Source organism: Echiichthys vipera (genome assembly GCF_963691815.1).
Source record: "Echiichthys vipera genome assembly, chromosome: 12".
In the NCBI taxonomy this organism is placed as follows: Eukaryota; Metazoa; Chordata; class Actinopteri; order Perciformes; family Trachinidae; genus Echiichthys; species Echiichthys vipera.
The window spans coordinates 1,597,896-1,620,907 of NC_139837.1; the positions used below are offsets into that span (position 1 = coordinate 1,597,896).

General features: G+C 48.9%; 1 protein-coding gene across 1 annotated transcript in view; it reads left to right on the forward strand.

Annotated features, from left to right (window-relative positions):
* gabrb1 (gamma-aminobutyric acid type A receptor subunit beta1) overlaps positions 1–23,012 on the forward strand; it is a gene marked incomplete at both ends in the record, with an annotated part of 43,449 nt that overhangs the window by 7,979 nt on the left and 12,458 nt on the right. The window contains 1 exon segment of the mRNA XM_083924668.1: positions 9,034–9,254. Coding sequence (XP_083780794.1) covers positions 9,034–9,254 — 221 coding nt within the window.

A 23,012-nucleotide genomic window follows, 5' to 3' on the forward strand; every position in this document is an offset into this window, starting at 1 on the left:
GACCTTTGAATGCCTTCACCGTACAGCGCCGAGCTAATCACAAAAAGATGCAAAATTACTAAAAATAGATACAAACCCACCAGCGGCTTCACTCTCTACGCCGATGACGCTTTGTTGTGTGTGTAGGGACTCCGTGCTGCCCCGAGCTAATCACTGTTAGCCACGGCCGGCTGTTAGCATCTCTCCTGGATTTCTACCTTAACAGTTGTTACACGTAAAAAACTGTCTCCATGACCCAATTTGAAGAAAAAGACCCTGGGACACTTTAATTTGCAGTTAGGTATAAGACACATAAAAACACACAATCCAGGCCCCGGTTCGATTGCTTCTTTCTTATCGTATCATCGCCCCTCAGAGATTTCATCTTTAGTCTCTGCAGTAAACACTCCACCTCCGCATCACACCAACGTGAAGCGTGCGGTGCATCTTTTTAAATTTCGGTCATTGTCCGGGAGCAGTCGAATATAAATAGACACCAGGGCCGGCGTCAATGCTCACGTTCGTGCTCGTACACGTGCATCCGTGCTTTACAGAAGTTACCTCTGACAACCGGGCCGCGGGCTGGCAAGCGTGCCGTGCCTCTGCGCTGTACAGTTGCACTCACACTGGTAAAACAAACTGGATTTAGCCGTGACGTGTGCTCGCTAGCGTGCAGCTGTAACCGCATTCAATGGTGTCAATCTGTAAATGTCCAATTATTAGTGTTAAAAAGGGTTTGTGGCACAAATGTGTGTGTGTGTGCCGCGGTGCTTCACCCTGATAAAGACCGTTAGTTATTGGCAGCACTACTGTCTGCAGCTTCAGCATTTGTCAGAGCAGAAATTGAAGCTGCAGGAGTGCACTGCTCCCCCTCCTCCTCCCCTCCTCCTCCTCCCTCAGTTCTTATGATGTCTCCCAGGCTGCACCCAGAGATGGCTGTGGGTATAAAGAATTGGGTCAGGCAGGAGCATACTGCAGTGGGGTTGGCATAGGTGCCCATGTTCCGCTCTGCTGCTTGTGATTTTTGCTGCAGTGAAATGGACAGAGAGGTAAAGGAGGGGAAGGGGTGCAGCTGCACAGACTCTCACAGGAGGGGGGGAAAGGGAAACTAACCAAGGGCATTTGCTGGCCCTGTTCTCCCGTCCTGCTGGAGCGCGGTGCAGTGCAGCAGCAGCAGCAGCAGCAGCAGCAGCAGCAGCAGCAGCATCAGCAGCAGCAGCGGCGGTGGTGGCGGTGGAGCCCTGCCTCTCCCTGCTGCTGTGGTTGAGCACAGCACACATGCACAACAGTATTCAGCTCACGTTACGGCCATCGCCACAGCGGTGATGGCGAAGCGGCTGCTGAGAGGAACAGCTGCTTCTAATAATAGTCGCTCAGAAAGTCTTCATCCCCAATGATACTGTAACCCCCCTCCACTCCCAACACACACACACACACACACACACACACACACACACACACGCACACGCGCGCTGGTTGTCCTCCTTACTCCGTGTCTCCAGCTTCATGAGGCAGCAGTTTCTCTCTGCTGCCTCATGAGAGGTGATGTCATCCCCCGTTTATAATTGGCCACTAACGGTTCCAGTGGCGGGCTAAATGGCTAATCCGTCTGTTTTATTACTCAGGGCTCTGCTGCCGTGCGACGCAGAGCGGGGCGCTTGTATCTTGTCTTGTTACTGTAAACAGATATTGGATCCGGAGCCCTGACACCGCTTTGTGAGAGCGAGTCACACTCAACGTTACAGAGCTTCACAGGTGAAACAAGAGTCCGGGGGGGGGGGGTTACGTTCCCTAATGCAAATTACTGTCAGGGCCACAAAGTTTTGCGTTGTAGTCGTTGCACGCCGTGAGATTTCCATCTGTCGAATTGTCTGGATGGTTAGTTCTACAACAGGAGGCTTTAAGAGCTCCTTCAAAGACCAAAGCACTTCCTGCCAAATGTAAGGGCGCCCTCCCACTGTGCCTCCGTCCCGTGCCCCGTGCTTTAGGGTCCTTGTCCCCCCCTCCAGGCCCGTTTGTACTCACACTACCTGGGCCTCGGAGAATGCTTCTTGCTGCCTATACGTCATCACGCCGTAACACGTCACACGCGACACGCATTTTTGCCTCTCTGCTGCTGCGCTCAAAGTTCAAATCCGTTGAACTTCGATCTTTCAAAAGCTCAACCAATGAAACAGAAGCTTTGAGTGTGACGTTTACGTTTCCTAGGCAACCAGAGAGCGACATCAAGCCGGTTAGAAAGATGGAGGAAAAACGTATTGTGTGTGTGTGTCAGAGTTTCCCGAACTATTGAACGTTACATTAAAGTCGTAAAGATCACAGCAGGTTTGTGACGTTTACGAGCTAACGGTTGCTACAATGCTAACGTTGTTTTAGCCGTTTACTGCGTCCCTGCACTCGTCATGTGACGGCCCCTTCACAGACATCAGAGACAACTATTGACCAAAGACATGTTTATTTTTTAAGTATGAACCAGACTTCTCTAAACTGTGTTACGGACATTTGTGACCCACAGGTGATGATTCGATTCCTCTGTGACTGGAGAAACATGTGTCCGACGTGTTTCTGTGGTTTTCAGTGTGAACTTTAAGTTAGTTTCACTTTATGAACGAGTGAAGAGAAAGACAAAGAGCAGAGATGTGAGTGATGACTCTCAGGTCTGAAAATAGCCCATCAGAGCGCCGCTCGAGCTGAGCCAGCTGGCGTCCTGCTGACTGTCCACACGTCAACGCCGTTAAATCATTTACTGAGGCTTTTTTTTCAAATCTAATGAATCTGAATGAATCCTGATGATAAAATGAGTCATTTCAGACTGTGTGTGGATTCACGTGTAGGGCTTCTTCACTGTAATGTAACACAAGTGCCTAGTAACACCACTATCGTGTAGAAGGGATAGTACGGTATGAAAAGTCACACTAATCTGGTGGTGTAGCGGTTAGCACTGTCGACTCATGAGGGTTCTGGGTTGCCAGTTTGGGCACAGCCATGTTGAGTTTGCATGTTCTCCCTGTGTCAGTGTGGGTTTTCTCCAGGTTCTTGCCCCCAAATCATCGACCAAGCACTTAAACTAAACAAAAGATCATTAGCCGACCAAACTGTCCTTCATCAATACAGCTGACAGTGGAGGTCACGTGTGCCGAACCGCAGATATTGATCCTAATGGATCCCGGATCAATGACGACCGCTAACAACCAGGGAGGGAACGTCTCCACAGACACTGATATTGGTTCATATGATCAGTCACCGTGGTTGAACTCACTCTGTGATAGATAGGAACTTAAGAGACAATTAAATAGATACATTTTTTACGGGGTAAAACTTTAATGCAATTACTAATAGTTAGGGCGCACTCCCACTGTCCCTCCGTACCGTGTCCCAGCACGTTTCACAGCTGAAGTCTGGTTCCTTTGACCAGTGTGAGTGCAACCGTACCACGTCTAGGAGCGGTACGCTTGCCGTCCACGGCCCGTTTGGGAGAGGTGGGCTTTAGTAAAGCACGTTTGCACGTGTACGAGCACGAGCGTACGCACGTGTACGAGCAAGAGCGTGCGCACGTGTACGAGCACGAGGCCTACGGCGGTTCTGAGGTCATTTCCTGTGCGCCTGTTGGGACGTAGAAAAAAGAAGGAGGGACCATGCGCGGACATTTCAAACAATGGTGGTGAAAGGTTCACGTTGGTGTGATGCGGAGGTGGAGTGTTTACTGCAGATTTGGTCGATGAAAAGATTCAAAAACAGTCGACAAGACGCACAAAAACTCCGAGGTCTACGGAAAGATCTGGAAACAAAGCCACGCATCGCCATGACGTCATCAATGCGTGTGACGTGTTACGGCGTGATGACGTATAGGCAGCAAGAAGCATTCTCCGAGGCCCAGGTAGTGTGAGTACAAACGGGCCTGGAGGGGGGGACAAGGACCCTAAAGCACGGGATGGACGGAGGCACAGTGGGAGGGCGCCCCAACAATGGTCGTCTTTATGCTTTAACCACCCTCCTCTCTTTCTCTGCGTGTTGTGCTCACAGAGGTAAACTGAGTAGATGTGCGTACGAGTACACGCCTGCCCCCTTTTTCTCCCAGAAAGTTTCCTTTCCCTCCAGCTCGTTGGGAAATGCACGCATAAGCACCTTTACAAAGTGCAGCGAGTGCTGTAAAGCCACAGAGCTGTGAGTGGAATCTTAACTGCAGCTTTGCACCTCAGATTAACTCGATAGAGGAGCAGCGGTGCAACGCTCGGCTCTCCAAAGGTTACTCGCAGTCAACCGAAGCGTTTTCACCGGTGCTTCATCAGAACACATCAGATGTCTTGAAATGACATCAATTAAGCCCAATTTTATCAGCTTTTACATGTGTTTTTGTGTCTGATTGCTTCATTATTTCCTCTGTCGTGGGTTTTTTTACTCACTGACCTTCAGATTATGAATAACCAGCGCCCATGCTGCTAACTGATGATCCGCCTTGTTCTTGTTATTCTGTGCTTGTCTCTCTCGTCGCCCTCACAGCCGATCAATGTGCACGTGAAGGCAGCCAGAGGTCTCAGATGGGTGTCCGCAATCCAACACTGACGGGGGTTTTTGTAACTGTGGTTTATTCAAATGATTAATATTTCAAACAGTTGGCACGCCAATGGTACTGACTGTGTGTGTGTGTTCGTGTGTGTGTGTTGGGGGGAGGTGTGTGTGTGGCACATTGGTGCTTTGGCATCAGAGCACATATAAATACAGGCTGCTCCGTTCCTCACCAGGGCTCCTTTAATGCTTCGGGCGATTTAAGCATGAGTTATAATGAGAGTGTGAACGCGGTTAGCTGCGTTTGGATCTGCAGCGTGAAAGTCACACTCGCTGCGTCTAAAGTCCTACGATACACTGGTAGGGTTGGCGTTTCAGCGTGCTGGTACAGTGAGAGATGCTGGGGTGGGAAGTGGAAAGAGGGGCAGGGATTGTAGCGTCGCTGTCGGGGTGGGAACCTCGGATGTCCAGAAACCGCCATTTTTCAGGAATGTGAGGTTCTGCTGACAGTTTGAGGATCCAATGGTGATTCAGTCGGTTCTTAGTTATACTCTTATACTATTTATGATTCATATTCACTAGGAGAACTGCAGTTTTTGGCACTTCCTTATGAGATCAACCAGGAAGTCGCTGTGGTGAGGGCTTGGTTATGACCAGACTGTTGGCGATGTGTCCGTTTGTGTCCGTTTGTGTCCGTTTGTGTCCGTTTGTGTCCGTTTGTTCAGCTGCAGATGAACCGACCCGGGTCTCTGGAGCTTTTCCGTGGTTGCCTTTAAACCAGGACCCGCCGCTGGATAATAACCTTATTTCATGGTTAATAAAATGTACCAGAATTCATGAATTTGTGGATTTATTGCTACAGATATTCCTGTTACTTCGTTGTAACGTCAGCCACTTGTGTTGACATGTCGCAGCGGCTGTGAAATGGATGAACTTCACAATAAAAGACACTTGTTTTGCGATTTTAGGAAATAGGGCTTCGTCTGCAGCAACTTAATATGATGGGGAACTAAAGCCACCGCTGAGCTGAACACAGAGACTTTTAAAATGTCTTGAATTAATTATTATACCCCCCCCCCCCCCCTTCTGCTGCCGCGGCACTGTTAAATTAAATGGGAAAGATCTGTGTGCACAATGTAAGATCAAATCTGTGCGTTAGGACGTTTCACGCACGAGGCCCAGATCCCACTGAATGGTGAACTTGCTCCGAAGCTTCAGGGTGCCCTCCAACTGTGCGTGCGTCCCGTGCCCCGTGCTTTAGGGTCCTTGTCCCCCCCTCCAGGCCCGTTTGTACTCACACTACCTGGGCCTCGGAGAATGCTTCTTGCTGCCTATACGTCATCACGCCGTAACACGTCACACGCATTGATGACGTCATGGCGATGCGTGGCTTTGTTTCCAGATCTTTCCGTAGACCTCGGAGCTTTTGTGCGTCTTGTCGACTGTTTTTGAATCTTTTCATTGACCAAATCTGCAGTAAACACTCCACCTCCGCATCACACCAACGTGAACCTTTCACCGCCATTGTTTGAAATGTCCGCGCATGGTCCCTCCTTCTTTTTTCTACGTCCCAACAGGCGCACAGGAAATGACCTCAGAACCGCCGTAGGCCTCGTGCTCGTACACGTGCGCACGCTCGTGCTCGTACACGTGCAAACGTGCTTTACTAAAGCCCACCTCTCCCAAACGGGCCGTGGACGGCAAGCGTGCCGCAGTTATGCGCGGAGCGTTTGCACTCACACTGTTCAAACTCACTAGGCTTTACCCGTAAAACCTGTTTTGGCGCGGTGCGGAAGGACAGTGTGAGTGCGCCCTCAGTTATGTTTTGCAGACTGAGGCAGGTTCTCTCGCCTGGTCCCTGCTGAGGGAAAGGTTTTGTGCTGGGGTGGTGTTTGCTGAGGCCTGGGCAGTGTTGGGTTTGCACCACACACAGAAGGATTTAAAATCTGCTGAGAGAAGCAAGATCTTGGTCTCATCTGACCGTAAAACCTGGTCCCACATCTGAGCTCGGGTCAAACTTCTTGGCAGACTCTATGCAAACTTTGGCAGAATCATTCCCAGGGTGTCAAATACGGCCATTCACTGCCAAACACTGACACACAAGGCAACCTCGAACCTCCGTCTTCAACTGTAAACCCACCTGTGGCAATATTTGACGCCCCAAATCTGTGGTTCGAGTCCTACAAGTTATTGTGGTTACATTATAAACATACACAAGCACAAACTAATAATGTCTTTCACAGTTCAGTAACTGCAGTGAGTTTCTTAGGGCGCACTCACACTGTCCTTCCGCACCGCGCCCCGGGCTTTAGGGTCCTTGTCCCCCCCTCCAGGCCCGTTTGTACTCACACTACCTGGGCCTCGGAGAATGCTTCTTGCTGTCCATACGTCATGAGGTGGTCTGAAATAAGTCTGAAATTGGGCCTTTGATCCGTAAATTCACGTTAAACACAAAGGGAAAATCTCCTTTACCCACATGTTGTTTCCTTTCTGAGCTTTGCCTCCACGCTGTTAGCACGTCACACGCTTCAGTCATCTGATTGGTTGGTTTGGCCCGTGTGTTGGTGACAGACAGATGGTTTATCCAATCAGAAACCAGGATTTTCACCCCTTCATAAAGATCTTAAAACCAGAGTTCAGATGGATCTGCTGAGACCAGGAGGATCCATCTGGAGGAGTCAGGTTTGCAGAGTACAGCTACAGATGATGCACATCCATACTTCCATTAACATCTCATGTGTGTTGAGTTTATCAAGTATAAGACATGTGTTACCGTACAGTATTGACATTTTACAAGTCAATGTAAAGAATTATGGGGCGTGCTGTCATGGAGCATGTGGTGCAGGATTATTTACCCAGAACAGTGGAAGACATGAGGCTCTGTTGTTGTAGTAACACCGGCTGGAAAACAGATACTTGTGTTGGATGAAATGAGCTGTCCTGATAGCTTTACGATGTGAGGAGTGGAGTTTGGGAGTGGGTGGATCTGCTGACCACAGGTTCTGCAGCAGGAGCAGTTCAGGGTTCAGGCTGATGAGGTGTCAGGAGCGTCTGAAGGGCAGGTGAAGGAGGGAGCTCCAGCTCTGAGGAGCAGTGGAGTGAGCGGGCCGGTGACTGTTCCTGCGGCTTTTAATAAGAACTGATGTTACACAACATTATCCACCTCAGCAGTCTGTGCTGCAGCTGGAACAAGTTATTTTTAAAACGTAAGGCACAGACTGAATGGAGAGACGGGCACTCTGACAGCCCACACTGTGAATCATGGCGCACAACTCACAAAGAAGCAACCCATGACACTAACGCACAAAAGTTGTCTCAGAAACCTAAAACATGCAGGGCAGCGGCCCTCCAGGAACAGCACCCCTGCACTAGCGCTAGCGAGCTAACGTTAGCTTTGTTAACAAGGTTACCTGCCAACCCTGTCACTGCACCAACTCCCCTGAACCATGGGAGAGACGGACGTAGCTACCGGGTCTCAAACCTGCTTTCTTTATAATATCTAGCATGGTGGTGGCTCAACTGGCTCCAAAGAGGAAGTCTGATTGTATAGAAGTCAATGAGAAAATGGCCTTATTTCTGACTTCATTTATTTTATTTTGACTTCATGGTCTCAAATGCTTGTTTTAAGTCTAATAAAGTAAAATAGACCCTAAAGCAGGGGATGCTTTAAGGTGGGACTACCTTATCATTGACATGTCGCCATGCAAGTAATGCTAATCCTCTGCAGTGTACATTAAAAGTAACTGTGAACTCGTCTCGTTCAGGGTTCAGTTGGACCTTGTTAACAAAGCTAACGTTAGCACGCTAGCGCTAGTGCAGGGGTGCCCAATTTTGTTCCTGGAGGGTTGCAGCCCTGCATGTCTTAGGTTTCTCCCTCCTCAAACACACCTGAGTCTAACCATTTTCAAACAAAACCTAAAACATGCAGAGCAGCGGCCCTGCAGGACCAGAGTTGGACACCCCTGATCTAGCACCTCCACTGCACACTTTATGGTTATTCCTCCAAAAACTTATTTCACCCCATTTTTTGAGGCTCTCTGATGACGTATCAATAATCGCCTCATCCTCTTCACCTCACTTGTCTTCCTGAAAGTGTCCTTGGTCTCTTGAAAGGCTCCATAAAAACCCAAGTTATTATAATTTACAATAGCAGCCCCTTATGTCTGTTTCATAGTTCTTTCGTCAGCACGCTGCGGTCGGCGCGGTGCGGTCGGCGCGGTGCGGTGCGGTCGGCGGGCACGGTCCCTGCAAATGTCTGGTGTTTCATAACGAATGCGGTCAGAACGGCTCCAAGAACGGACCTCTCAACCATGGATGTAGGCTCTCAGCCAATGGAAATTCAGGGTCCTGTAGCCAATCATTGTAGTCTGTGTGACTTTGGCCCCTTTACAAAATCTCGGTGACCGAGGCTGCAATTGCGTAATATCGCCGTCTACAAGCATGAAACACGTTTTACTGGGTACCAACACGCAAATGTATGTATGTATTTATTTGGAGCTGGTAATGTTGTGCTGCTGACCTTCCACTCATGTTGTGTCTTTCCCGCAGGACTACACCATCACCATGTACTTCCAGCAGTCCTGGAGAGACAAGCGCCTCTCCTACACGGGCATTCCTCTAAACCTCACCCTGGACAACCGGGTGGCAGACCAGCTGTGGGTCCCTGACACCTACTTCATCAATGACAAGAAGTCCTTTGTCCATGGGGTGACAGTGAAGAACAGGATGATCAGGCTGCACCCCGATGGAACTGTGCTCTACGGCCTCAGGTGAGAGCTGCGTCCACTCCTGACTTTTAAATACAGACACTTAGGGCGCATTCCCACTGTGCCTCCGTCCCGCGCCCCGTGCTTTGGGGTCCTTGTCCCCCCCTCCAGGCCCGTTTGTACTCACACTACCTGGGCCTCGGAGAATGCTTCTTGCTGCCTATACGTCATCACGCCGTAACACGTCACACGCATTGATGACGTCATGGCGATGCGTGGCTTTGTTTCCAGATCTTTCCGTAGACCTCGGAGTTTTTGTGCGTCTTGTCGACTGTTTTTGAATCTTTTCATCGACCAAATCTGCAGTAAACACTCCACCTCCGCATCACACCAACGTGAACCTTTCACCGCCATTGTTTGAAATGTCCGCGCATGGTCCCTCCTTCTTTTTTCTACGTCCCAACAGGCGCACAGGAAATGACCTCAGAACCGCCGTAGGCCTCGTGCTCGTACACGTGCGCACGCTCGTGCTCCTACATGTGCAACACGCGCTTTACTAAAGCCCAGCTCTCCCAAGCGTGCCGCTCCTAGACGCGGTACAGTTGCACTCAAACTGGTCAAAGGAACCAGACTTTAGCTGTGACACATGCTGGGGCACCGTACAGAGGGACAGTGGGAGTGCGCCCTTAATTAGCTGTAACTTGTTGCTTCCCAAAACCTGAACCTCGAAGAACTTTGGTACAAACTTCTTTCTTGTGTTTCCAAACTGGGACTTGGGACCATTTAAAAGGGCAAACGTGAGATTGACTATGTCATTTTTACGTGCTGTTTGGTAGATGACAGAAGTGAATGCTAACCAAAGACTGTCGGTGACCTGAAACAGTGTCCAGCACATCAGATTAGTTCCTGCTTTTGTCTGGTTACTGTTTAACCACATACATACTTCATGCTGTCTTCCAAAGGGACTCCATGATGCAGCTGGACGTCCATATCTTGTTGACTAGACCAGTGTTTATGAATGAATGAATGAATGATAGCACCACTAATTATGTTTGTTGTTTAGACCGTATTTGCTTCATGGCGCGTTGCTCGTCATATCCAAACGTGTACAGATACGAGTGATTCGACTTCCACTTCACTTTATTGTGAGTGATGCGAGTTCACGTACAACTGATCATGTGCATGTGTTTGGGACTTTGCGTTGACTTTGTAACAACGTGACTCAGTTTTTCCCAAAGCCTCTCGTTGGCGTTCCGATAGACAACGTTACCATAAAGCAGCAGGACGTGTTTGGTCGTCTTAGAGCGTTGGAAACTGAGACGTCTGAGCGTTTTATTCAGATTTGTTTACAGTGGAGAATCGCTTGCTCTGACGTTGCTATTTCTGACTACTGTGCACCTGGACAATGTCACCATGGCAACAGGCAAATATGAGCTGTCATGTCAAGAGTCTTTTCTGTGACACAACTGCTTATTCAGGGGTTTTAGCAGCGCTGTAGTAGATGCAGTTAGTGTAATTGTAGTGTTTTCTGTGGATGAATGCAGAGAGCAAGTCACTTTTTGCAAGTCTCAAGTCTCTGAGGGAAGCAGCGAGTCCTGATCAAGTCTCTTATGGTTTTAATAAATAATAATACAGAGTTCGAGTGCAACCGTATTGTATAATTACACATAGTCCCTGTAAATAAAGAAAGTCTGCTGCTCCCTTTACCTGATCTCATCACAGACGCACCTGAAACTCCAGCTCCTGCTGACCTGGTTGTAGATATTCTGCAGGATATATTCAAGGTTATGGTTGATTTTGACGTATATCTGCTTTTTAACTTGTCATTTAATATATTTTTATTGTATTATAGCCATGTTTTTTGTATTGGCTGCTCATTACGTCTGTCAGTGGTGCTGCTGTCTGTCTCAGGACACTCTGAAAAAAGTGTCTTCCTGTTAAATAAATAAAAGTGCTGCAGCCTCTCAAACGCAGCGTCACGGTTAAAGCTAATACAGCAAGAACATGAACTTTAGACACATCAAGTCACGCATGGGGGAGAGAAAGGCCTTCTGCTGTGAGTGTGATGCACCAAAAAGTCTCACACTTGTGTTCGACTCAAGTCCCAGACTGAAACTCGCTTCCTGATCTAATCCACTTTAAAGCAACAGTACAGACAGTACAGACAGTACAGACAGGACAGACAGTACAGACAGGACAGACAGGACACACAGGACAGGCAGGACACACAGTACAGACAGTACAGACAGTACAGACAGGACAGACAGTACACACAGGACAGACAGTACAGACAGTACAGACAGGACAGACAGTACAGACAGGACAGACAGGACACACAGTACACACAGTACACACAGTACAGACAAGACGGCCAGGACAGACAGGACAGACGGTACAGACAGGACACACAGGACAGGCAGTACAGACAGGACAGACAAGGCAGACAGGACAGACAGGACAGACAGGACACACAGTACAGACAGGACACACAGTACAGACAGGACAGACAGGACACACAGTACAGACAGGACACACAGTACAGACAGGACAGACAGGACAGGCAGTACAGACAGGACAGGCAGGACAGACAGGACAGACAGGAAGGACGGTACGGACAGGACACACAGTACAGACAGGACACACAGTACAGACAGGACAGACAGGACAGGCAGTACAGACAGGACAGGCAGGACAGACAGGACAGACAGGAAGGACGGTACGGACAGGACAGACAGGACAGACAGGACAGACAGGACAGACGGTACACACAGGACACACAGGACAGACAGTACGGACAGGACACACAGGACAGACAGGACGGACAGGACAGACAGGACACACAGGACAGACAGGATAGACAGAACAGACAGGACAGACGGTACAGACAGGACAGACAGGACACACAGGACAGACAGGACAGACAGGACACACAGTCACACTGTAAAGCTGAGTGGCAATAATGCAGCTTTTTTACCCCCATGCATGTGTGTGTGTGTGTGTGTGTGTGTGTGTGTGTGTGTGTGTGTGTGTGTGTGTGTGTATGCATGCGTCTGCGTGTGTGTGCGTGTGTGTGTGTGTGTGTGTGTGTGTGTCTGTGTGTGTGTGTGTGTGTGTGTGTGTTCTGTCCTAATTAGAACATGACTCTTGGTGTTTGCATCCAAAAACACGGCAGTATTGAGTTAGCGGCTGATTAGCGCGGGCGCGTTCCTAAAGGCGTCCCTCAGACGGGCGAGAGTGCGTTCGCCTGCGTCTCCTCTGAAGCTCTGAGGGAGAACGAGCGGCTGCATCATTGATGAAGTCTCTCCTGGTGCAGTGTACACACAGCCGTGCCCTCTGCTGCAGAGCGCAGCGCCGATGGAGTGAGCTGCGTGGAGTTAACTGAGGCAACAGTGGGCCGGCCGCTGTCAATTATTCAGTCCTGAGTTCAAAGGCATCCTGCCTCAGAAGTAGAGGAATGATGACTTGGCAGTTTTCAGCTGAGAGACATTTTTTTTTTTTTAGCTTTGAGGCAAAGCTGCACATTTTAATAAGGTGCTGTTTCACACATCAAGGCCGGCCCCGGACCCGCATCCAAGTCTGGCATTACGGATCATGGGAACATATGAGGTGCTTACTGAGTCAAACCGTGCTGAGTCGAACCGTGCTGAGTCAAACCGTGTTGAGTCAAACCGCGTTGAGTCGAACCGCGTGGAGTCAAACCAGACTGAGTCAAATCGCGCTGAGTCAAACCGTGTTGAGACAAACCGCGCTGAGTCAAACCGCGCTGAGTCAAACTGCGCTGAGTCAAACCATGCGGAGTCAAACCGCGCTGAGTCGAACCGTGGCGAGTCGAACCGCGCTGAGTCGAACCGCGCTGAGTCGAACCGTGCTGAGTCGAACCGTGCTGAGTCGAACCGTGCTGAGTCAAACCGTGCTGAGTCAAACCGCGCTGAGTCAAACCGTGCTGAGTCAAACCGCGCTGAGTCAAACCCTGTTGAGTCAAGCCGTGCTGAGCAACTGCAAGTTCATCATCTCATCTCATCTTCAGCCTCTTATCCGGGATCAGGTCTCAGGCGCAGCAGCTCCAGCAGGGGACCCCAAACTTCCCTTTCCCGGGCCACATTAACCAGCTCTAACTGGGGGATCCTGAGGCGTTCCCAGGCCAGTGTGGAGATCTAATCTCTCCACCTGGTCCTGGGTCTTCCCCGAGGCCTCCTCCCAGCTGGACGTGCCTGGAACACCTCCCTAGGGAGGCGCCCAGGGTTCATCCTTACCAGATGATCCTGAACCACCTCAACTGGCTCCTTTCAACACAAAGGAGCAGCGGCTCTACTCCGAGTTCCTCACGGATGCTGAACTTCTCCCCCTCTCTCTAAGGGAGACTCCAGACCCCCTCCTGAGGAAACACAGTTCAGACGCTTGGACCTGGACCTGGTTCTTGGGGTCCTGACCTGGACCTGGTTCTTTGGGTCCTGACCTGGACCTGGTTCTTTGGGTCCTGACCTGGACCTGGTTCTTTGGGTCCTGACCCAGCTTTCATGACCACAGGTGAGGGTAGGAACCAGGACTGAGGGTAGATCCAGAGCTTTGCCTTCCTCAGCTCTCTCTTCGGTGCGGTAGAGCGACTGCAGCTCCGTATTATTATTATTATTATTATTATTATTATTATTATTATTGACGTGCATTATCACCCATTGTCCACTTTACATTTGTGTGTCTGATGGTTTTGGCTGGAGTCGGTCCGCACCGTCATGAGGCCCAGGGTTTGGTGACGGTGTGGCAGGTGGCGGAGCAGCAGGCCTCTCTCACAGTCCATCAGCACACAAACACCAACCAAACGGTTATCATGGCAACGCCGCGTTGAGAGGACGCCGCTGCGGTGAGTGTGAATCCTATAGCGTGTGAGGATCGACTGTCGGATGCGGCCTTGAGCGTGATTCTAGCGCGTGTGCTCTTCACTCTCCAGCTGGCAGACAAAGCCGAGATGTCGTCCAGGTGGTTTTTAATAATGAGCGAACACTCACAGCAATGTGCTCGAGCAGCATCTGTGGGAACATTCATCCGCCCTGGGTGTCTCCGCTCTGATTGGTGGAGTGCGTTGTAGCTGTAACTAGTCCGAGAGGAAGGTCTGCAGACAGCACGCGACTGTCCTGACTGTGATGTTTGAGTGTCCAGATTTGGTAAAGATGCAATTCAATTCAATTCAGTTTTATTTACAGTGCCACATCATAACAGCAGTGATCTCAGGACACTTTACAGAGCAGGTAAAGACCACACTCTCTGACTTATTTATGATTTACAGAGACCAAACAATTCCCCCGTAGAGTACGGTGGAGACGAAAACCTTCACTATAACAGACAGGAACGTCAGACAGACCCAGCTCTGTGGAGGACGCACATCTGTCTGCACCGGAGAGAGGAAGAGAAGGAGAGAGAGAGAGAAAAGACGGACAGATGGACAGAGAGAGACACTTCCAGTTACTATAATAATATCTATAGTAATGTGAATATGACTTATATGTTAATACAGCAGAACCTCCAAATATCATCCTCGCGCCCTCAATTCTCCTGTAGAAACTGAGGTTAGACTTTGGGCGCACTCCCACTGTGCCTCCGTACCGTGCCCGAGCACGTTTCACGGCTAAAGTCTGGTTCCTTTGAACAGTGTGAGTGCAACAGTACCGCGTCTAGGAGCGGCACGCTTGCCGTCCACGGCCCGTTTGGGAGAGGTGGGCTTTAGTAAAGCACGTTTGCACGTGTACGAGCACGAGCTTGCGCACGTGTACGAGCACGAGGCCTACGGCGGCTCTGAGGTCATTTCCTGTGCGCCTGTTGGGACGTAGAAAAAAGAAGGAGGGACCATGCGCGGACATTTCAAACAATGGCGGTGAAAGGTTCACGCTGGTGTGATGCGGAGGTGGAGTGTTTACTGCAGATTTGGTCGATGAAAAGATTCAAAAACAGTCGACAAGACGCACAAAATCTCAGAGGTCTACGGAAAGATCTGGAAACAAAGCCACGCATCGCCATGACGTCATCAATGCGTGTGACGTGTTACGGCGTGATGACGTATAGGCAGCAAGAAGCATTCTCCGAGGCCCAGGTAGTGTGAGTACAAACGGGCCTGGAGGGGGGGACAAGGACCCTAAAGCACGGGGCACGGGACGGAGGCACAGTGGGAGTGCGCCCTTTGTGCGATGATAAAACAAACTGGAGACAAGCAGTCACGCGTGGTTTGATCCCATCTGTGAGCGGAAGCACGGCTGTGAGCTGAGATGTGGGGGCCGGCTCCGTAAAAGCACTTCAGACTAATGAAGTGAACCGCTTTGTTGTGCACCGGTACAGATGCAAGCTTCAGGCTCACGGGTGAACACAGCATCACCGACGGCCCAGTGTGTGGTACTACGGTACCCCTGTTACTTACTGTACAGTAATAGTTAGTTTTACTCCTGCTCGTGTCGGGTGCATCGCCCTGAAGGATGCTGAGCTCCCGTGATTGAGACGAAGTCAGCACAGATGGCACGTACACACACATGCACACACATAGAAAAACACATACAAAGAGAGAGACTGACGTAGAGAGGGAGGGAGAGAGAGAGAGAGAGAGAGAGCCAGAGTGCTTTTTCCATTTAGGCCCAAACAGGAAAGTGCGTGTTGAAAAGGACAGAGAGCAGCGGCTGGATTTGTCCAAAAACAACAGCGGCTGGCCCTGCCGTCACGGGTGAGCGCACACAGGCCTTGTGGGCTGTCCTCATCACTCCGCGTGTCTCCTCCGAGGTAAACACTTCTCTGTGTGTCCAGATAGGCAGCGCTTGATTCCCCCTAAGTCCATCCTCACACAACATATCCCTTCCGCCTTGCCCAAGTCTCCTTCCATTTTTGGATCTTTCCATCTCGCTTATTTGACCCCCAGCCGCCCGACAACCCTTCTTCTTTCTCCCTTTCTCCCTTTTTTAATACCGCCCTTGAGGAGGTCGTTTCCATGTTGGGGGGAGAAAACATTACAGTGATTAAAACTCCTTTTTACGGTGGTACCGTCGGCTCGGGGAACAGCGTCCATCTGAATCTGAAAGGTGCTGATGTAAAAGAACACGCCGTCGTTCAGATTCACTCAAAATAGGACGGCTGCATTATGCAACTATCATGTCGGTTCAGGTTTTTCTCAGTGAGTCCAGCTAAATGACAAAAACCAGTTATTGGTCAGCTCCCAAAATTACCCAAATAGCTAAAACTGTTCGTATGAGCCACTTCTGTGGTGAGTGAAAGATCAGGGAAGTTTTGCAACAGCTCTCTCATCGTTTACGTCCTGGGTGGTGAAGTAGCAAAGCAGTTGTTGACAATTAAAGCTTTAGTGTTTTATGTATTGCAAAGAACGGCACGATTTAAGCTTAAAGTGTAACACCAATGTAAAATCATCCCAGGGTCTTTTTCACCAAATACACTCATCCAATCATCCATGAGACAGTTTTTTCCTACATGTTAACGTAGAAATCCAGGAGAGATGCTAACAGGCAGACGTGGCTAACAGTGGTTAGCTCGGGGCAGCACGGTGAAGGCATTCAAAGGTCTTTTTTAACCACTAATGCTGCTGAAAATAACAGCAAACCTCTGCAGCAGAATTATTTATTTAATGTCGAACATTTTGAGAAAAAAAAGTCAGAAGATTGTGAAAAAACAGGAATAACACTTTGAAAAATATTAATATTTATGAAATAATTTGACAAAAAGTTGTAAAACCTTGAGAAATAAAGATTTTAACAAAAAAGTCAGAATATTTTGAGAGAAAAGTCGAAAGATTAAGAAGAAAAACTCGTAATATTTTGGAAAAAAAGACAAGATTGTGACAAAAAGTCGTAATAATTTGACAAAAAGTCGTAATTATATTGAGAGAAAAGTAAAAAATGTCAGAAAATCTTGAAAAAATATGCGGTGAAGGCATTTAAAGGTCTTTTTTAACCACTAATGCTGCTGAAAATAAAAGCAAACGTGGCTAACAGTGATTAGCTCGGGGCAGTACGGTGAAGGCATTAAAACACCTTTTGAACCCTGAAGACTGCTCGAAATCAACTTGAATGGGCTTTACTATGAGAGGAGCTGGTACAGGGGCCAGTAGGTATGTCTTTAAAACTGTCATGAACGGTGCGGGGAATACCACGATGAATCGGACCCAAATGCAGAAAAGGACACAAAGAACGGTTTAAAGGAAATAATACAGAAAACAAGGGAATCCAAAAACAGGGGAAAAGGGACCAAACGGGACCGGGAGCGGGATCGCGGGAAACTATAACAAAAGGGAACAAAGAAACAATCGTTAATAAAGATACAAACCAACAAAGTACGGGAGCCAACCGACGCGAAGTTGCCACGTAAATGAGGAAACGATCTAGCGCCAAATGTGTCCCACATCCGGCTTTTTGAGCCGCAGAGCAGGTCATCAAAGCTGGATGGGACCACACCTACCAGCTCCAGACAGACACACACCAAGAGGGGAGACACATGCAGAGGGAGACAAACACAAGCACAAAAGGAAAGGAAGAGGCTGGCAGAACAGGGATCCTGACAAAAACACTCTTTTAATAAACTCTGGGTTCACTAACTACGCCGTTGCTGCTTTGTTGTGTGTGTAGGGACTCTTCTCATGCTGCTGCAGAGGTTTGATGTTATTTTCAGCAGCATTAGTGGTTAAAAAAGACCTTTGAATGCCTTCACCGTGCTGCCCCGAGCACCTGGCATGAATAGGGAGGGATGGCGGTACGTTAGCGTGCTCTCATGGCAGCAGAAACGTGTGCTAAAGTGCCCTCTTCAGTGGCGAGGACGCGTTATATGTACCCCTGCCCTTAAAAAAGCCTGTGAGTGCCACTGCCCCGAGCTAATCAGTGTTAGCCACGTCAGGCTGTTAGCAACTCTACCAAATTTCTACGTAAATAGTTCATACACGGGAAAAAAAAATGACTTGATGGCTTATTGGACATAAGTAAGTACCGAAAAAGACCATGGGATGATTTGGCGGTGGAACCACACTTTAAGGAAAACCAAGTCTGCGTAGCGAGAAGGTTGCGGTGGTGGATGGATCCTGGTGATCCTGTGCATCGCTATAGTTGTGTTACACGTGCTTACTTTAACCCCACGCACCAAACCTACCCAAGTGGTTTTGTTGCCTCAACCTAACCCTGTAGTTTAGTTTGATTTACAACGTGAACCACAGCCAGCGTAGCGGAGCGTCACTGTTTAACAAGCGACGTCAAAGAAGCCGGAGAAAGTGGAACGTGTGACGTGTTGGGATGAGACCAGGTCGCCTCTGCCCTGAAATCCCTTTATCAGACAGTGGGAGGATGCGTCTCTTTCCCCCGCCACAGTTCCTGAAAGAACTGGGAAGATTTCTCTCACACTGGCATGCTGCAAAATCGTTATCCCCTGCAGCCTCCCACAATTATTCATCCAGCGTGCTCGCTGCTGACATAAGGGCTATATTTAGGTTTGCCAAAATGACCTCAGCGCTGACTGGCACATGGACATTTGTGTTAGTGGCTGAACACCTTGGTTTGGAGAGATGCTCACAGTCGGTATGTCACACCGGAGGAGTATCAGACCAGTTTTATTTCACGTTAAAACCCAATTTTTGCACGATAAATTAGCGTCTATGCACACATAGGTTTACAGTGTGCGTCCTGCACCCTAGTGTCTGTATTGTGTCCAATGCTGTTGGCATTAGTCGGCTGTTTTGGGGACAGTTCAGCTGAGTCCATGGCGGAGATGGCGGAGCCCATCGAGAGAGCTCACTCTTGCGATTGGGAAAATAAACCCCCCTCCCTCACAGAGTGCAGGCAAAGTCAGGCTGAAGATGGAAACAGAGTGTACCTGACAGTTAGGGCGCACTCACACTGTCCTTCCGCACTGGGCCAAAACAGGTTTTTCGGGTAGAGCTTAGTTCATTTGACCAGTGTGAGTGCACCTGCTCCGCACCTAGCTGTGGCCAGTTGGCCGTCCACGGCCCGTTTGAGAGAGGTGGGCTTTTGTAGAGCGCCTTTGCACATGTACGAGCACGAGGCCTATGGCGGTTCTGAGGTCATTTCCTGTGCGCCTGTTGGGACGTAGAAAAAAGAAAGAGGGACCATGCGCGGACATTTCAAACAATGGCGGTGAAAGGTTCACGTTGGTGTGATGCGGAGGTGGAGTGTTTACTGCAGATTTGGTCGATGAAAAGATTCAAAAACAGTCGACAAGACGCACAAAAACTCTGAGGTCTACGGAAAGATCTGGAAACAAAGCCACGCATCGCCATGACGTCATCAATGCGTGTGACGTGTTATGGCGTGATGACGTATAGGCAGCAAGAAGCATTCTCCGAGGCCCAGGTAGTGTGAGTACAAACGGGCCTGGAGGGGGGGACAAGGACCCTAAAGCACGGGGCACGGGACGGAGGCACAGTGGGAGGGCGCCCTTAGTTTCTCTTAGTTATTAAGCCTTTGTTTATACCGAATACTCAAATGTACCAATACCCAAGCACGCAAGTCCAAACTCCAGAGTACAGGAGGACACAGTTTGCTCAATTTGCAAATGGGACAAAACCATTCTTGTTCGCCGACGCTGTTGAGAGCAAGATGTCATCAACAGATACCAGTCGTCCTCAATCTAATGTGTATATAATTAGTTATAACAGTTGGTTCAGTGAAGACAAAACCACCACCACAGCGACTTCCTGTTTGATCCAATCAGGAAGCTCCGTCAGCATCAGTTCTCTGAGTGTCCACTAGGGGCAGGTTTCATAACAGAGCAGTTTCTCATTGAGCCCCATGTTAAACAGGCCGTTTACACAGCATCATTAAAACTGTTTAAGGACAAAAGAACATTCTAGTCTGTGTGTTTAGATCAGATCTCCATGGCAACACTGAGGGGGAGGGGCTAGCTTTTATTTCATTGGAGGTGAAAGTGTATGAATAATTAGGGGCGTGGCCTCTTGAGTGACAGCTAGCCTCTGGCCCTCACTTCTCCTCGGAGGTAAACGTCAGCCAGAAGGACGTATGCCCCTCCCCCCAACATCACATACATGCCCTTTTTTGGTCAGAGGAAATGAGGCGGGGTCAAAGTCTGACAAGATGGAGACTCCTGTAGGTGAGGACGATTGGATCAAGTTAGAAAACGGACCCCGACAGAGACGCTACCTCTGTTTTTATACAGTCTATGGTGGAGAGCTAATGATTGCCATTCCTAGCCGTCCGTCCTGACAAGCAGCAGAGCTGACACACTATTTTTACTGCCCGCCCATGCTTTCTGCACCTGCTTTATAATTCATCTAGTGCTTCCTAATGCATTCAGTGTGTCCAGGACATTCATGCACAGCCCCAGAATATTCAACAAGGTAAGAAAATAATGAATATTCATCTCCTGAGGGGCTTTTTACGTCCTGACACTAGAAGAGCTGAGTATGAGGAGATTCGCGTGTAGCCGGACACTCGCTCCGCAGAGTGAAGAGGGAAGATCGGACAGGAGCATCAGTGGATTGTTCTTGGCTTCCAAAGTCACGGCTGTCATCACCTTTATCTCACCGGTGATGGTTTGCATACTTGCACTTAGCGTATGGGTGCACCACGTGCCACATTCGGCACCAGAACAGACTCCTCAGAGGTGATACAGATACATGTTACGTAGATTTCCAACCACCTGGACTTTTGTCTAGTCCAAATAAAACCATCCACTCGACCTTGTTGTTCAAAGTGAGACATTTCCCCACTCATCTGAAAGAGTCCTACAGGCCTGGTCTGCCGGGGGTTCATCCTTACCAGATGATCCTGAACCACCTCAACTGGCTCCTTTCAACGCAAAGGAGCAGCGGCTCTACTCCGGGTTCCTCACGGATGCTGAACTTCTCCCCCTCTCTCTAAGGGAGACTCCAGACCCCCTCCTGAGGAAACACATTTCACACGCTTGGACCTGGACCTGGTTCTTTGGGTCCTGACCTGGACCTGGTTCTTTGGGTCCTGACCCAGCTTTCATGACCACAGGTGAGGGTAGGAACCAGGACTGAGGGTACATCCAGAGCTTTGCCTTCCTCAGCTCTCTTTTCATCACAACGGTGTGGTAGAGCGACTGCAGCTCCGCCCCCGCTGCTCCGATTCTGGCCAAACTCACGCTCCATCGTCCCCTCACTCGTAAACAAGATCCCGAGGTACTTGAACTCCTTCACTTGGGTTCAGGACTCATTCCCTACCTGGAGTAACAATTCACCGGTTTTCCTGCCGAGAGCCACGGCCTCAGATTTAGAGTTGCTGATCCTTTCACACTCGGCTGCGAACCGAGTTTACGTGTTTATGTTGATGATATTGGAAAATGATGACTTCACCGGAAGTGTCTGTACGGTTTGACTTTGTATTTGATGTGTGGTTCCCTGTCCTCAGCGTGGTCTCCTGACGCCGCCCGATTACACACTGCTGATGGCGCCAGTTTGTAATTTGGTCGTAAACAACCAAGTCTCTTGTCTGATGAGTTGAGCGTTGATTTCAGCGCTTACAACATCATCTGTCTGTGGATACTGAGGCCAGTGAGCGGCTGCATTCACACATGGCCTCACTCGGACATCACACAGACTCAGAACTAGGGAGCTGACGGGGTAAACAGCCTTTGTTGCCCCGTCGGACTGATTCAGACACTTGTGTTCTCACACACAGCCCCGCTGGGTGATGTCCAAATAATTTCAGGTCTGCTGTGCATGTGTGAAAGGGGCTAATGGCACATGCCCGACACTAAAGCTAAAAAACTGAGCGAACAAGGGGTCAAATGGTTACCAACACACATGCGGATTTATGTGAAAGGTCATTTTAATAGTGCGGGGATAGGGTTGTTTGATTTCCCACATCATTTTTGACATTCTGCTTAAAACAATAAGAAGTGAAACGAGTGCAGACGTTACATAAAATGCTACTGCAGTAAAATACGATCATTCACGGTGACGTCGCAATAATATTCGTTCTTCCGGTCCGACGGCACCACGAGTAAACAAACCCTTCGGTGTCATTTGACCACGGAGAAACGGAGTAAATGTCTTGCTTTAGTGGGTGATCTGCACAGAAGTGGAGGTAGAGGTAATTTACACCCTTGTAAGAATCTCCAAGGTAAATTTCATATGTGTGCAGACTTTACGCTTTATTTTGGAGCTGTTAAAGCATGGGCTTTTATTGTGATGGACTGAAGTTTGGTCCTGGATGTTTGGACAACATTGATGTGCTTTTATTGTGAAGGACTGAACTTTGGTCCTGGATGTTTGGACAACATTGATGTGCTTTTATTGTGAAGGACTGAACTTTGGTCCTGGATGTTTGGACAATGTTGATGGGCTTTTATTGTGAAGGACTGAAGTTTGGTCCTGGATGTTTGGACAACATTGATGGGCTTTTATTGTGAAGGACTGAACTTTGGTCCTGGATGTTTGGACAACATTGATGGGCTTTTATTGTGAAGGACTGAACAACATTGATGTTAATGTGGACGAGGAGCAGCTCCAGTGTTTACGGAGAGAGGAGATCTAAAGGGTTAGCATGCGGCTAATTCAGCGTGTTAGCGTGTTAGCGTGTTAGCATCCTTTTGAGCGCTCTGGTTCACACAAAGATAAATCAGGACGTTCAAACCAGATCTGGTTCCAAAGAGAAGAAGTTCGACTTTAGTTTAAACACATTAAATGAACTCTAAACATTACACCATTATTTAGATTTGGAGTTAAACAGGAAGTGTCGTCAGCAGACACAGATCTCCACAACACGATGATGGAGGACTGGAGGCTTCTCCTCCTCCGTCTGTCGCACTCGTTCTTTAGACGACGTCTTCTCTCTTTAACCTCCTCACCCACAG